This window comes from Alligator sinensis, unplaced genomic scaffold (genome assembly GCF_000455745.1).
Source record: "Alligator sinensis unplaced genomic scaffold, ASM45574v1 scaffold515_1, whole genome shotgun sequence".
Lineage (NCBI taxonomy): Eukaryota > Metazoa > Chordata > Crocodylia > Alligatoridae > Alligator > Alligator sinensis.
The window spans coordinates 2,271,411-2,286,355 of record NW_005842096.1 but is presented as its reverse complement, the minus strand read 5'-3'; the positions used below and the strand labels follow the sequence as shown (position 1 = coordinate 2,286,355).

At 42.3% G+C, this 14,945-nt stretch overlaps 1 protein-coding gene across 1 annotated transcript in view; it reads left to right on the top strand.

The window, feature by feature from the left end:
* Positions 1–13,100, top strand: part of SEH1L (SEH1 like nucleoporin) — a gene marked incomplete at its 5' end in the record, with an annotated part of 23,273 nt that extends 10,173 nt beyond the window's left edge. The window contains 4 exons of the mRNA XM_025204742.1: positions 454–594; positions 4,171–4,328; positions 5,910–6,060; positions 10,132–13,100. Coding sequence (XP_025060527.1) covers positions 454–594; positions 4,171–4,328; positions 5,910–6,060; positions 10,132–10,321 — 640 coding nt within the window. The remainder of the gene's footprint in view (positions 1–453; positions 595–4,170; positions 4,329–5,909; positions 6,061–10,131) is intronic.
* Positions 13,101–14,945: the final 1,845 nt, after the last annotated feature.

Genomic DNA, 14,945 nt, shown 5'->3' with positions numbered 1-14,945 from the left:
CGGTTCAGCCCGCCCCGGCCCCCGCGGCAGTAGTGCAGCCTGGCCTCAGCCCCTGTGGCACAGCCCGGCCCCGGTCCCCATGGCAGTGCAGCCCAGCCTGCCCGGGCTCAGCGGGGAGGCGGTGCAGCCTGCCCCAGCCCCCTCAGCAATGGCGGCGCGGCCCAGCCTGCCTGGGCCCTGCGGGGGAAAAAAGTCTGTCAATAGCCTGCACCCATCCATTTTTTTTGTAACATCGCGTATACCCTGTGGGATGTATGGGTGAAAATATGGTAGTTTGTGACTATATTTTAAGAAATTAATTAAAAATATTTATTGAATTTCTATGAAGAAAATGTTATTCTGTATTTGATAGTCTTGGCTCTGGTCACTTACAGTATTTCCTTCCACATTATTTGAATCATTAAACCTTTTATTGGGTCTCAATTAATACATAACTTGTCTGTTGTTCTTTAGGAAGTATGCAAAAGCAGAAGCTCTCATGACAGTCACTGATCCTGTGCATGATATTGCATTTGCTCCAAACCTAGGAAGATCCTTCCATATCTTAGCTGTGGCAACCAAAGATGTACGAATTTTCACGCTAAAACCTCTAAGGTGAGCTTTTGAAGCAGATTCTTAATACAAAATTACGTAATTATGTCGTCTTACTCTCTGGAAGCAAAACAAATTATTTGTATTTGTAACATGTACCAGGGCACCCAAAAATTTTTGGATAACACCTTGTTTTAGGGACAGTCCGCCCCACTCTTGCCCGCCATGTCTTGAATGTTATTAGATATACATGTTGTGGAAGGCTGCCCTGATCTTACTATAATGACCCCTGACTTGTGGTCCTGGCCTCATGGGTCAGTTACACGGCTCCGTACCTGTCCTACACTGTGTCCCGTGACTTGCAGATGACATTCTTACTAGGGCCATGCGAAGCTTCAGGTGCTGATTCGATTCGGAGGAGATTCCTCCCAATTTGACAGCCGAATTTCTGAATCTGAATTGAATTGGGAGACCATTAAAAAGGTCCGAATTGATTTAAAGCTCTCAGAATTGATTCGGGGAGATTCGGGCAGTTCCTGCTCGCTGCGGCAGGGGGCTGGACTCGGACTCTCCTGGTAAGTAGCGGGGCGGGGAGAGAGGAGAGAACCATGGGGGGACCCCCGCCAGGCCCCATCCTCTGCCTGCTTCCCCCTCCCCCCCGAGCCTTACCACGACCCTTGCCCGCTCTCCCAGCCCCATTAATGGCTGCTCTGCCTGGCCCTAGCATCCCAGCACTTTAAAAAGCCCCGCACTTACCGGCTGCTGCAGCAGCTTTCAGACCTCTCGGGGCTTGTGGCAGAGTTCCCCCACAGGCAGTGGGGCTTGCCCCCACCCTCTCCTCGCCTGGCAAGAGCTGGTGAGTGCGGCGCTTTTTAAGAGCCAAGACGCTGGGGCCGGGCAGGGTAGCCATTGACAGGGCTGGGAGAGTGGGCAGGGGATGGGGCCTGTTGATTCGGAGATTTGGCTGATTTGGCGGCAGCCGAATCTCCAAATTGATTTGGGACAGCGATTCAGATCACCAAATCGAATCCCTGTCCCCCGAATTGGCTGAATCTGAAGCAAATACTAGCCGCTCTGCACAGGCCTAATTCTTACAGGTGCTTGTTACTGGTACAGCTCTTCTCTGGGCCCTCAGACCCCTAGGTCTCTCATGCAATTTAGGCCTCAGGTCTTTCTCCCCGGGCCTGCTGGTCCACATATTTTCTCTTGCCCAGTGCTTTTCTGTTGGGTTATGCTCTTATCCTTCCCCCTCCAGAGGGTCACCCCCCAAGGCAGTGGGGGCTGAGGCTTTCCGGAGTGGCCCATGTGTGGTATTTCATGGAGGCTGCCCCACCACATCAGCCCCACCATGCCAACCAGCTCCAGCAAGGTGTACAGTTTTAGGTCTTACTCGGGACCAGTCTTCAGGTCTACCTGATTTTCCATCCATCTCCCTGGGCTACCCCTAGATGTCCTGCGCCTCTCCTAGGCCCCCATTTTCGATCTGGACTCCATCTCTATTCTTGTTCCCTATCTGTGGCCCCCAGCTTGCACTTGAACCCCATCTTCAGATGGCTTAGTGCCAGCCATTGTAATCCATGCTGCATACCCTCTGACCCCTTTCTCTCAGCAGTGGTCCTCATCCAGGGACCTTTGTGCCTCTCTAGGCCCTGGCCCCACTGACAGGCCAGTCGAGACTCCAGGCAGTCCACCTCTGGCTGTCCCTCGTGATGGGTTTTTCACCTTTTGGCCTGTCTGAGGCCCTGGCCCCAGCGTTGGCCAGTTGAAGTCCTTGATCAGTTATTCAGGCCATTAGTCCCACCATCTCCATGGGTACACCTTCTTGGGCCCCTCCATGGATCAGTCACTCTCTCTCAGTGGGCCTGAAGCTCTGCCTGGATCATGTTACACAGCCCCTTTCTTCTCTGGGCACCCCTGGACCCCTCAATGGGCCCCTGTACTGTGCCTCACTTGCAGGGCATGCCTAGGCCTCTTTTACCAGGTCTCCCTGATGCTCAGGTCCTCACTCAGGGCTCACCTGGCCCCTCAGTAGGCCCCCCAATCTAGCCCTGCTCCAGGCTGGCCTTGCCTTTCTCTAGATCCTTGTATGCACAGCCTCTCTTCAGCTGGGCTGGGCTGGCCTCTTTCTAGGTCCCATGCACACAGCCCTTCGCTCTTTGGGCTGTCCGGGCCTCTCACTAGACTACTCTTTCCGGCCTTACCTGTCCTCTCAACAGGCACAGGCACTCGGCCCCCTTTCCAGGGCTCTGGATCCCCTCTGGGTCCCCAGGAACCTCCTCCATCCCCATAGTGCCTACCCGAATCTTCACAGGCCTAAAACGTTATTCTCCATACTGGCAGTCAGGAGCTGCAACCTTTCTGCTGGGTTATGTTTCTTCCACAACCCCCAGGATGTTACTGCTAGCCCTGTTCCTAGGGTCTGGACTTATACCCTGTCTAAGCCCAGCCCTCTTCCAATCATGCATCCCCACTGCAATCAGGTCGCTCCCCTGATCAGGCCTGGCCTCACTTGCCATCCCCTGAGTCTGCTGACTCCCTAATTAGGCGTGACGTCACCTGCCAGTGGTTCTGCAGACTGTCTGACCTGTTAAAGTGGTGGGCACACCAAGTGCCCTGCCACAGTATTAACTATTTTAACAAGTCTATTCAGAAAGAAGTGCTTTTAGCAATCATCTGGTATGTCTGTACTGTCGTTATGGCATATGTTTATGCTAGCCTGTACTGTGCTGAAATATACTGTACTGCTGTGTACATGCTGGCTCATGACTGGATGTAGTGAACTGCCATAAGTGGTGTTAGTCCATTATTAGTATGAAATCTGGGTTAAAAAGTTACATTTCTCAGCAGAGCTAATTAGCTTACTTGCTAAAGTGGCACAGCTGTTTCCAGGAGACAGTGTGTGGAATAGCACAACATGTTTTATCACCATGCTGCCAGCTTTGGTAGGTTACCAGTTTTGACATGTCTTGTTTAAGGCAACCAGTGAACTAGCAAAACTATTTTGCTTAATGAGTCCAACACATTATTGTCATGCACACTTCTTGGAAAACTACACATTCAAGAAAACTTGGGTTTTTAGAACTTAAAGGCTAAGTACAGATGATCCAAAAGTCCAAGACTGAATTGATTCAGTCTTTGCAGGTTAGTGTAAACTGCATAGTTTGAACCAATAAATAAGTGAACAGACACTCACTTTTGATTCTGGAAATGTAGTCACATGCCTGCAGTGGCCCAGGCCAGAGGCTAGGGGGTGCTAGAGCATGCCTCCCTTCGTGGCTGAAGTGGAAAACTTGGGCCAAGGCTCGCCTGCCTACTCTGCAAGTGGGGGGGAGTTGTAAGGAAGGTTGAAAGCATCCTGGGATGCTGGGGGACTGTGAGTTAACTTGAATTTGGAGGGGATCTAGGATAGAAGTTCAATGAACTGATTTAACGTAAATCAGTTAAGTCTGATACTGAATCCATCCAGGTTTATCTTAAACTGGTTTCTGCCGTTTTGAAAGTGGTTGTACACCAAATTTCAGATTCTGATCACTTACACTGGTTTATGTGTTATTTCTATCCCTAGTCTAAATGTTTCTCCTGCCTTAACATTCTTCTTTTTTGCAGACTTTTACCCTCATATATATTTTCTTTTAACAGGAAAGAACTGACTTCTTCTGGAGGATTAACAAAATTTGAAATTCACATAGTGGCTCAGTTTGATAATCACAACTCCCAGGTCTGGCGAGTGAGCTGGAATATTACTGGCACAGTGCTTGCATCATCTGGTGATGATGGCTGTGTTAGGCTATGGAAAGGTAAGAGCAGTGCAGGTCAGATATTTTATCTACTTCAACTGAATACTGACTTTTGGGAGAATCTATAGAGAAATTTAATTTCTTCCTGCACAAGGCCTTTGAATTTGTGAACAAGTCTTAGTACTCCTGTGTGCGTTTGGAAAAAGGAGGTCAAACCTTCTGTATATGGACATAATGGGGCACTTTGTTCCATGTTTTACTTAGACCACGATAATAGCATGCATTTTAATTAGGCACCTACCTAAATCATGATGGAAGTTTGTGGGATGGCAGTGCCTTTAATCTTGTTCTTTTCGCCATGGTGTCCCTTTCCCTTTGCCAACTGAGTGGTCTAGAGACAAAAACCATGGCATTACTTGCTTCTTGTCCACTCAGAGGGAGGGGGGTCTGTACAGCAGAAAGAGATTAAAGGTGCTGCTGTACCCCAAATTTCCACTGTGATTTAGGTAGGTTCGTAACCATAATTTGTGATCCAAAATGCTTACTTCAGATTCAAATGATAAGAATTCATAAGTGACTTTGGTTAATGAGCCTACATGGTCCAGCTACATGTCAGACATATACAGAATTCTAAGTTATGAAATGCTGATTGTCTTTTGTAGGCATTTCTTCTTCTCTAACTACACGTCAAAAGAATTTTCACTCCCTTCTATTGATTATGTTGAGGCGGTCTTGTGCCAGACCAGACTTTTCGTAGCGCACAGACATCAGACTTATTTTTTTTGCTGTCCATGGACTTCATAATGTTTTCAATAAGCCTACATTTTAAATGCTTCTCGTCTGAATTTCTCTCTCTTAAGGTTCAGGTTTGGGAGCTGCATATGCCTGTTCTCCCCACGGTTTCTGTCAAAAGTCTGACTTTTATTTTCAAGCTGACCCAAATTAATTTTTGAACATTAAACATACTGCATTCATGCTTACTACAATTAATATCACGAAAATACAGTTTAACCTGCCTTTTTGTATAGGGGTGGTTTGTGATCTGCTTCATTACAATGGGCTTCTAAATTAAGAACAAGTCCACTCAACTGATTGTTGCAACCTTTACTCCAAAGGGTGCTGCTTTTCCATTCTGCTGGAGCACAACCACAATCCTTTATAGCCAATAGGAGAAGGAAGCTGTGCACAAAAAAAAAAAAAAAAGAGAGAGAGGGGCTGCAGAAAACAGGTGAAATACCTGGGTGGTCCTGTGCAGCTCTTTGCTGTAGCTAGTTCACAAATCTTTATCTTTTCAGGGAGACCAGGAACTTCTCTCTGAAAAGAATACTTCCCTGCTGGAAATGTATTGAATTATGTAGTCTGTCACTCTTATTTGGTCTGTCACTCAGCCCAATAATGGGGAAGCAAACGTTTAATTTTCTGTGGCTTCTGGAACAAGCTTCTATTTAAATTTACGATGGACTGTGAGAGAATCTCAAGCTGTTATGAAGTCAGGTGGACACTTGTTTTTTACACTGATGTAGTGCATTAAATTGTCAAACTTCTCCGATTTCCATGGGCTGAATATCTGTCAAAGTTGTGATATTATCAAATGTTCTTGAATTTGGGGGTGGAAAGTGAATTCATTTTATTTATTTTTAGCTAATTACATGGACAACTGGAAGTGCACTGGCATTCTGAAAGGTAACGGGAGTCCAGTCAATGGTAGTTCTCAGCAGGGCATTTTTAATGCTTCTTTAGGTTCAGCCAATACAAGCTTCCAGAATTCACTAAATGGATCATTTGCTGGCAGGTAGGCTAACTTGAGACTGGAATTTTGGAATGTATTGACTCTTCTGTAAACTATTTAACTTTTAATTGTACTGAATTTTGTTTTTTGCTTATGGTTCTTAGGTATGTTAATGATACTTTAAAGTTATTTATTACTGTACTAATGTTTCTACAGATTGAATTGTAGCTCTGAGATTTGTATACGATGCCAGTGTCAGTAGATGGGGAACCAGCAAAACCATAAAACAAATGGAACCATTCTTTTAAACACTCAAGACTGTTTTGAAAAATTGTTTCCACTCACCTCTTTTTTTGTACTTTTTAAAACATCTTCAGTAGTTTCAAACAGGGAGAGACAACACTGTTTTAATGCAGTGTAATTGTCTTATTGTTTGAGGTACATAGCTAAGTGCTTAGGAAGGCTACCAACTACAGATCATATTTGTGCTGAGATAATGTAGGAAGGTAATGCGGAAGGAGACAATAATCTGTGCTTGCCTTCTAACAGGAAGCAACTAGCTCTTATTTCCAGCTGATTTTCTTACATACCTAGGCTGATTAACTTAGAGTTCTTTTCTGAATTATTTTTTTGGAATTATTAATTGCTTTTTTTATTATGTTTCTGTTAGAATGACACTCATGTTCTATACATATTAAAAACTTTCAGTTAAATGAGTTTGAAAGAGTCTGTACTAAATTCCTGAACCTTGCATTTTTAATATAATTATATAGATACGATCATACAAGGCATGATCATACAGGGCACGTTGAAGGCCCTGTTCTTTACAGCTCACTGAGGTTAAATTCTACATAATACATTTATTTTATCACCAAGCTATACTTCCCTTTGCATTCCTATACAGACATAACTGTGACTCGTACATAAATACACTCCAGAGCGCCCACCTACCCCCCACTTTTTTGGACTTTAAACTGAACTACAGCACTGCCTTGCTCCATTGATTGTGGGAAACATGTATTAAGGCAATTAACTTTCCCTTGGGGGTGAAAAGTGGGAGTGCACAAGGTGGCCATAGACTAAATCATAGAGTAAGAAAGCAAGAAATTGGTCCTTTAGTTCCAGCAGATATAACTTACGCAGGAAAAACATTGGATATAATATCAGCTTGGAAAAAAATTAAGATAAGTTGTAGACTCTCTAGAGCCCTTCATTGAGATGAATGGGTCTGTTTGCACTTAGCTTGTTTCCAGCTCTCTGCAGTCTCAGAATGGAATGGTGCATATATTCAAGATTATATTTGCAACTATAGTGCTGGAAATACAGCTTTTTTTTCCTAAATTAAAGAAGTGATTGTTAAGTACAATTCTTCTGTAAGTGGTGAATTCCTGAGATTTCACGACCATATACTGCAACAAGACTACATGGGATCTTGCCTTTTAAAAATTATACAGCCATTTTGTGATCACATATACTTGTGTGTGTGTAAATTCCATAGTTCTAATATATTTCAGAAAACTAAAATGCTTAATAAAAATGAAGTATATATTGATCAGTGACCAGATTGGTATACCGTATTTTCTCTCATACCACACCCACTCAAGATGAGATAAAACATGCCCATTGCTTTTGGAAAGGCAGAATGAAGGAAAAAAGTTTCCTTCCCACCCCCAGACTTATGGCCATAGGCAACAGGAACACAGCCTCATCTTCAGCTAGCCCACCCTCCCTTTCCTGTTTAGGCAAAAGCTGCTGTGTTAATCCTTTCACAACTGAATTTTCAGTAGCTCTTGGATGCTTAGGCACAAACGTGAAACTAGCTGCTGCTGAAGACTGGACTCCATGGGCAGACCAAGGATTTTGAAATGAGCTAAAAACAGTCTGCAGGTTAAAATAGGAACTGGGAGTCCAGGAGTAGTTAAATTGAAAATTCGGCACCAAAATTGCTGAAGAAAGGACCGCTTGATCAAGCCTCTTAAAAAAAAAAAAAAAAAAAAAAAAAAAAAAGAGAGAGTCATTAATACCTGTTTAGCGAGGAGCAATTAATAGGAATAAAGTAGATTACAGCGAGCCATGAAATCAGTTGACTCACTAAAGCCTGCCTGAATAGAAATGCAACTGCTGCTATTTTGAGCAAAAAATCAGCTTCCCTGCTTAAGACATGCACCTAATTTTGGAAGGCTAATTTTTTGGGAAAAGATGCATGTGGTATGTGAGCAAATACAGTCAAAGGCAGAATTAAATAGCTTGTAATCTGTATTTTTAGGTAGTGACTTTCAGTGATAGTATGTTTTAAACACTAAAGAGGCATTTAACCTATAACAAGATTTTAATCGTCTAAGGATTAAATGTGTCAAAATCCTTATGTTCAACCAAGTTAGTGACCAAAATTATTTTGGAATGACTGAAATTAAAATTATTGGAAAAAACTACAGTCAGTAGTGCTGTGTTCTTATTTGTACTGATAATGTGTGTCTAGATTTGTGATGCATTTTCCCTTCTCCATTTGTATTATGTCCTTTTTAACAGAAAACAGAGCTGATACCAAGCTAACTGGAGTAACTTTGCTGTTTTGCTGCTTGTTGCATGCACACAGGAATGGAAAATGAACTCCTTTTTCCCTTCCCCAACGCCGTTTGACCTCTCCCAAGACACCAGCAGCCTGCTAACTACTAAACGCAAAAAGGCCTTTAAAAAAAATCTTGTATACCTTTTTGTATTAGCCAGCAAAGTTTGATAATGTTGGAACTTCAGAAAGAAAGATAATTGGAGAGGCTTCTTGATGAGACAAATTTCCACCAAGACAGGTGTTTTTTTTTTTCCTGGAAAATTCATGAAATTAAAGAAAATTGTTGTTCTTAAGTGGGATGGGAAGAGGGGGAAGATGGCCTAATGACCATTAAAGTCAGTTAATTTTCATTAAAATTGTTCTGAGTGTTTATTTGCTTTACGTTTCATAGTGCTTAATTATATAAGTAAGGTTCCTAAACATCACAACTTTGTAAATGATTTTTAATATGCGGAAATTGCTGTCTTATTCCTTTAAGGCTAACAGTGTGATTTGACAATTGTACAGATGATAGTTTAAATTAGTTTGGTAATGTTACATTTATAACTTAACCACTTCCAAGAAATGTTTTGTAAGCACTGTCATAGTTTATTCATCCTCACTAAAAAGTACTTTTTCTGATGTATGCCACATTCCCCTATGTTGTGATTTCATGGATTAGCGGATTCCTTCTAAGCACAACATTCTAATTTATTAAACATCAAAAATCAGCTTCCAATGTTGACTGTCGCAGAATTTCATAAATTACTTGGCCTCTGCATTCTGTAAATGTTCTCCACAGAGCTATAAACACAACAGATAATGTTTAGAGATATTTTAATAGCTATAATAAATTAATGCATATTACGGGTAAGTCATAATAGAAATGGCAGAAGAATGGCATAATTCCTAGAGCTTTGAGTTTACCGGAAATCTTAAATTTATCCTGAGGCTTTTGTAGAAACCTGTAAATACATACAGTGATTGTATTTCATGGAAACAATAGTCATTCTTTGCAGCTGTATACTATGAAAGATAACTGTTGTAAAAACAATGCAGTGGTTTTATATCTATCTTAAAATGTGCAGTGAGATTAATCTGAATTAGATGTAAATGCAACATATGTATTCGCATATTATTTAATGTGTGCCTGGTGTTGCAAATGAAGTGTTACTAAAAGCTCTGTTAATAAGCATGAATTATTGGAGAGAGCGAGCATCAGAGAAAGATGTTGATAGTTGTGCTAGAAAATCTTTTTAATTTACAAAGTAACTTATTCCTTTGTAAAATGCCTGTTAGAAGTATTTCACATTATACTTTTTCTATACTTCGAGTGGAAACATGCAGTTTTCTTTAAAGAACTGTTTGAGCAAATCTGGAAACTTGTTTTGAATTAGGGCTTGATTTTTGCTATTACACTCTATTGGTTTTGGCATGGATATACTAAAGCTTTTTTTTTTTTCCAGCATGTCTTTTCTCCCCTTTGGTTCTCCTTGTATTTACTACTTTTCTCTTTTTCTTCTGTTTTTGTTTTGTTTTGTTTTCTTTTTTGTTTTGGTGTTTTGTTCCTGTCTTAATTGTTTCAGGTATTTCTTTCCCCCTCTGGATTCCCCACGGGCTGGATCAAGATGGTCCAGTCATGCCCAGCTCCTACCTCCTCCTCCTCTGATAGAGCACTCTTGCGATGCTGACACTGCCAACCTCCAGTATCCTCACCCTCGCAGACGATATATCTCTCGGCCTCTTAACCTTTTACCTGAGAATGAAGGGGTTTAACATACGTTGTTTAAAATAAACTCTAAAGGGCCTATTCGATGCTTGTAAATGCTTACGTTTTCCAGCTGCTTTCATTTTTCATTTTTCCTTCTGAAGATTTTCAAAATTTGGGGGCTTTTTGCATGTTTTGCAAAACAAACCACAGTATTTGGAGTCTTAACGTTTATGCTTGTGCATCAAAGGAACACTAGCTTCATTGTTCCAATACCCTTTGAATTATGACAACACAGTACCAGCAGCATTAAGTATGAGACCTATATGCAGAGTAGTTGACTTCAAAATGCCTGTCCCATATTTTTTGTACCCAGTTTGTTGTGGTCTTGAGTTTTTTTTCTTTATTTCTTTTTTTTTTAATTAATTTTATTTTTTGTATATCACATTGATATATGTGAAACGTATTGTCAGAGTTCAACACGCTCTCAAGAAACTGTTCTGTAACTCAAGGATCACGTTAGAAGTAACTCCTAAAATAAACTGTTCCTGTGTATACTGCAGCAAAATGGTAATTCGGAGTGTTTGGTCATTTGAAGTTTCCACCTCACTGCATAAGATTTAAATATTTAATTTTTTAAAATTATCATCAAATAGATTAATAAAATGTATTTTAAAAGATTTGGATTATTGTGCTCTCTTTTTATTTAATTAAAAGGCACCTAGTATGATATAGGGGCATGTTAGTCAAGTGTCCCATCTGTCATCTTATTTAGATTAAGGTGTATGTGGTGGATTAATCTGGAGCTTCAAACAAAATTTTCCTTAAAAGTTTAGTATACAATTTCGGTTAAATACTTTTCAACTATTAGGTGTTGATATGGAACACAAAACATCTTGTTTGTAACTGTTAGAGGACTGCTAAAAAGAAAATTAAATTATATACAGTTTATTAGCGGTGTGATAGAAAAGGAGCAGATATATATATATATATCTCATTATAATTCAGGTTTGGTGTGAATTACATTAAAAGGGGCCTACAAGTATGAAAGGTCAACAAAAAAGTGTTTTTAGTCACTGTCAAGAGCTTTTAATCACCTAACATTTGATGCTCTTGCCCTTTCTATTAAAGTAGGAGATTAATAATATAAGTCTCTGGAGCCAAAGCAGAGAAATATAGAATTGATATTCTTAATCTTGGCTGAAATGATTTAGGTGTGGAGATCTCCCTCCTTGAGCAGGAAGCTTGGATAGTTGATCTCCTGAAGTCTCTTTCAGCCCGATTTTTCTAAGGTCTTAAGGTAAAAAAATATGATGCGTTTGTTTAACAAAGTAGCATAGCCCTGATTGCTCAAATATAATTTACAGGTCACTTTGAAATCTGTAAGATGGCTGCTATTCCAACTCCTATTTTGTCATGGTGTAGCTTCACAATTACCTTTGCATCTGAATGAAATATTTAAAGATTCTACTTTGAATCTGCAGGTTTCAGCATATCTTTTAACAGTATACACAACCACATTTATTTTGCGTGCCTGAGGCATCTTTGACATTTACAATGAAGAATTCTGAGTGTAAAATATACACTCTGGCTCACTCAGAGCTGAGTAATACTACAGAGAAATGTTTAATGTACAATTTCTTAGTAAAAATTCAGAGTGCTCATTATATAAGAATTACATGATTATGATGGAATAAAATAAAGGTTTTTTGCTTTGCTTTCTTTTATCCACTCATCACCAAAACTGGTAAATCTACAAAATGAAATGGCAGAGTATCCAATGCTTTGAGAACATCAGCTGACTTGAGGGTTGCTAGAGATGCCTTTCAAACCAACTAATTTTCAGGAGCAAATTTCCACTGTGACTTTAGTACAGTATGCCTCTACACTTTTAAAATGAGTATACTAAGAGAGGATAAATTTGCTGAAGTTGTTTTTCCTATGAATTGACAGGACTTTTGCGAAGATTCAGCATATCAACTTAATGAAACAGTGATGAGTTACCCCGGTGACTTATTAACCAGATTCCACTGTAATTACATATTCACCTTTGCAAATTGATTATATGTTGAACTATGATACCGTAAGGCAGCAGTTCTCAAACTGTGGGTCACAACCCCCACAGGGGTCAGGAGCAACTTTAAAAGGGGGTTGCAAATCCACGCAGGGGACCCTGTAGCTCGTCGATCAGCCACCAGGGGGTCATGGTATCTCAAAGTTTGAGAACCCCTGCTCTAAGGGTTCCAAGAAACAGAAAGTTTAGAAAAATGCAATCTCTACATGGGGAAGATGTAGGACTACTAGAACGGTGCTTTCCTCAGTGTAGGAATGGAAGCAAGGCAGCTCAGCTCCAATGGCCCTGGCAAGGCTGTATTGCTCTGCTCTGGCTAGATAAGCAAAACTAGGTATCATCTTGGTTCAGAGATGATACCTTTGATTTGACCAACTAAGAAATTGCAAAAAAAAAAAAGGGAACCTGTTGCTTCCATCATTTTTTGTTCAACTCAGTGTCTGTTCATCGTATTCTTTAAGTTAATGGCAATTTTAATTATTTATTTCCTTATAGCTGGCTGCTCTTGCTTTCAGTTAGTAATTAGTCTAGAACAGTCACTTGATTTTCCTTCAGGCGTGACAACATGCTGCTATCGGGATCCTGCTATATTTTTCAGTCAGTCACCCTTTTTTCCGTATAGGAAGCTGTGCTGTTTACATCTCCGGTTCACATGAACTGCAACAAACACAGAATCATCATATTAAAAAGGCTGCATGATGTTCATGTAAACAACAAGGACAAAACCTTTATCTGCATAAAATGTCTGAAACACTCAATTCCATCATTTCTTTGACGGTTGTTATTGTCAATTCAATTTTAGTCTTTGAGAGAGAGAAATTTACTTTTTCTGCTTCCAACCAGGTGCGCTGGTAGAAGTGCATTCATTCTGGTTTGCCCATAGGATCCTGGATCCAGAGACTCTTGACACAGCAGTTGAGAAGTCTGTGTAACAGAGAGAAAAACTGGCGGTTTGTCCTAAGAACAGAAGAAAAGGGTCAGTCCAAAAGATCCCTCTAACGCAGTGTACTGTACCCCACACCTATCTAAAGTGTACCAGGTTGTAGGCACTTCTCTACCTCCTTTGGAACCTCCTGCTATGGTTTTGCCTGCCCTTTTCCTTGCACCTTTTCTCTTGTGCACTCCCTGTCCGTGGCCCCAGTAAGTCCTGGGCTTTCCTGGTCAACTTTCTCTTGGCTCTGGCCAAGCTTTCCATCTATCAGACCAGAAAGGAGACTGGCAGGGGAAGATCTGGGCAAGTGTGGGGCTGCTTTCCTATCACTCCTCCACTTGTCTCTAGGCCCCATTTCACTGCTTGGTATCCATAGGCTTCTTCAGCTCATTTTGGGGTAGTGATTGCTGGCTCTGCTTGGCATCCCCTTCCAGATCCTTTGTTATTAACCCAGGAATTTAACTTCCTTCCCTGTTTTCTTTCTATTTGTCCTAAGCAATGAGTTGTGCCCCCAGTGACCTCCTTTATTAATGGAGGCTTATAGTTTCTTTGGTGAGCTTGTGATTCCTTCAGCACAACAAACGGGTCCGTCTCACAGTGGCAGGAATCATTGGCAATCCCTCGATTGGAGGATGACTTTTACTATGGTTCAGTGATGGGTCTTGAGGTGCCTTAAGAGTCCAATCCTTGAGCCACAGACTCATCCACAGAAGTTGCTAGTCTTTCTGGAGGGGGGGACTAGGCCATAGGTCAGGATTTCTCTCCTTTTCCTTCCTGTTTTCTCTTCTCTGTTTTGAGGGCAAGACAATTTACCTCTAAACCAGGGGACCTCAATCCACTGGCAGATTTCTGAGCCTCTTGTGGCAGCTCTCGGAGCCTCTTGGAGTCTATTCAAGGCTGGGGTGGGGGGCTGAGTGCCTGCGTGTATGCAAGAGTGTGCCCCAGCCAAGCAGGTCAATCTGTGGGGGGGGGGGGCATGGGGGGGCCGGATGCCCCTGCATTGAGGGACAGTGCCGCAGAGGCAGGAGCAGGGGTGAGTTGAGTGGGGCCCAGGCCAGGTGAGACTTACCTGCTGGGGAGGTGTGCCCCCAAATAATTTTTTCTCCCTCTGCCTTGACCTGCCCCTCCTTCCCTCCCCACAGACTTACCGGCTGGGCAGTGGGAGGGTGGCAGCACATGGTAGATCTTGGGTTGCTTTTAAATGCCAAGAGTGATCTACTTAAAAAGGTTGGAGACCACTGGTCTAAACAAGCTGCCGCTTGGTTGAGGTTAGGGTGCCATTAGAGTTGGTCAGCAGATGGCTCCTAGCTCTTGATGTGGGCATCCATTCTCTTGAGGTAGCCTTCAACGAGCCCTTGGAGCATTTCCTCTGGCCGCCGTGAGATCCCTTGCTCAGCTGGGAGCAGAAGACTCGTTTTGGGAGTCAAGAGCTGGGTATGTGCACACCATGTTCAGGCCAGCAAAGCGGGTGCTTCAGGATCGCGGACTCCGTGCTAGCAGCATCGGCTGAGCGGGCACTAGGAGCACTGACTCACACATCCGGAGTGAGGTGGACTGTGGTTATTCCTCGCCCCCTGGCATCCATCATTCACGACACCTACCGCCAGGCGGGAATCGCGCAGGCGCGCTTACGAGACCCGACCCCGTGAGGTCTGCCTGTCCTGGCTAAGGGTGGCGGGGGCAGGCTACT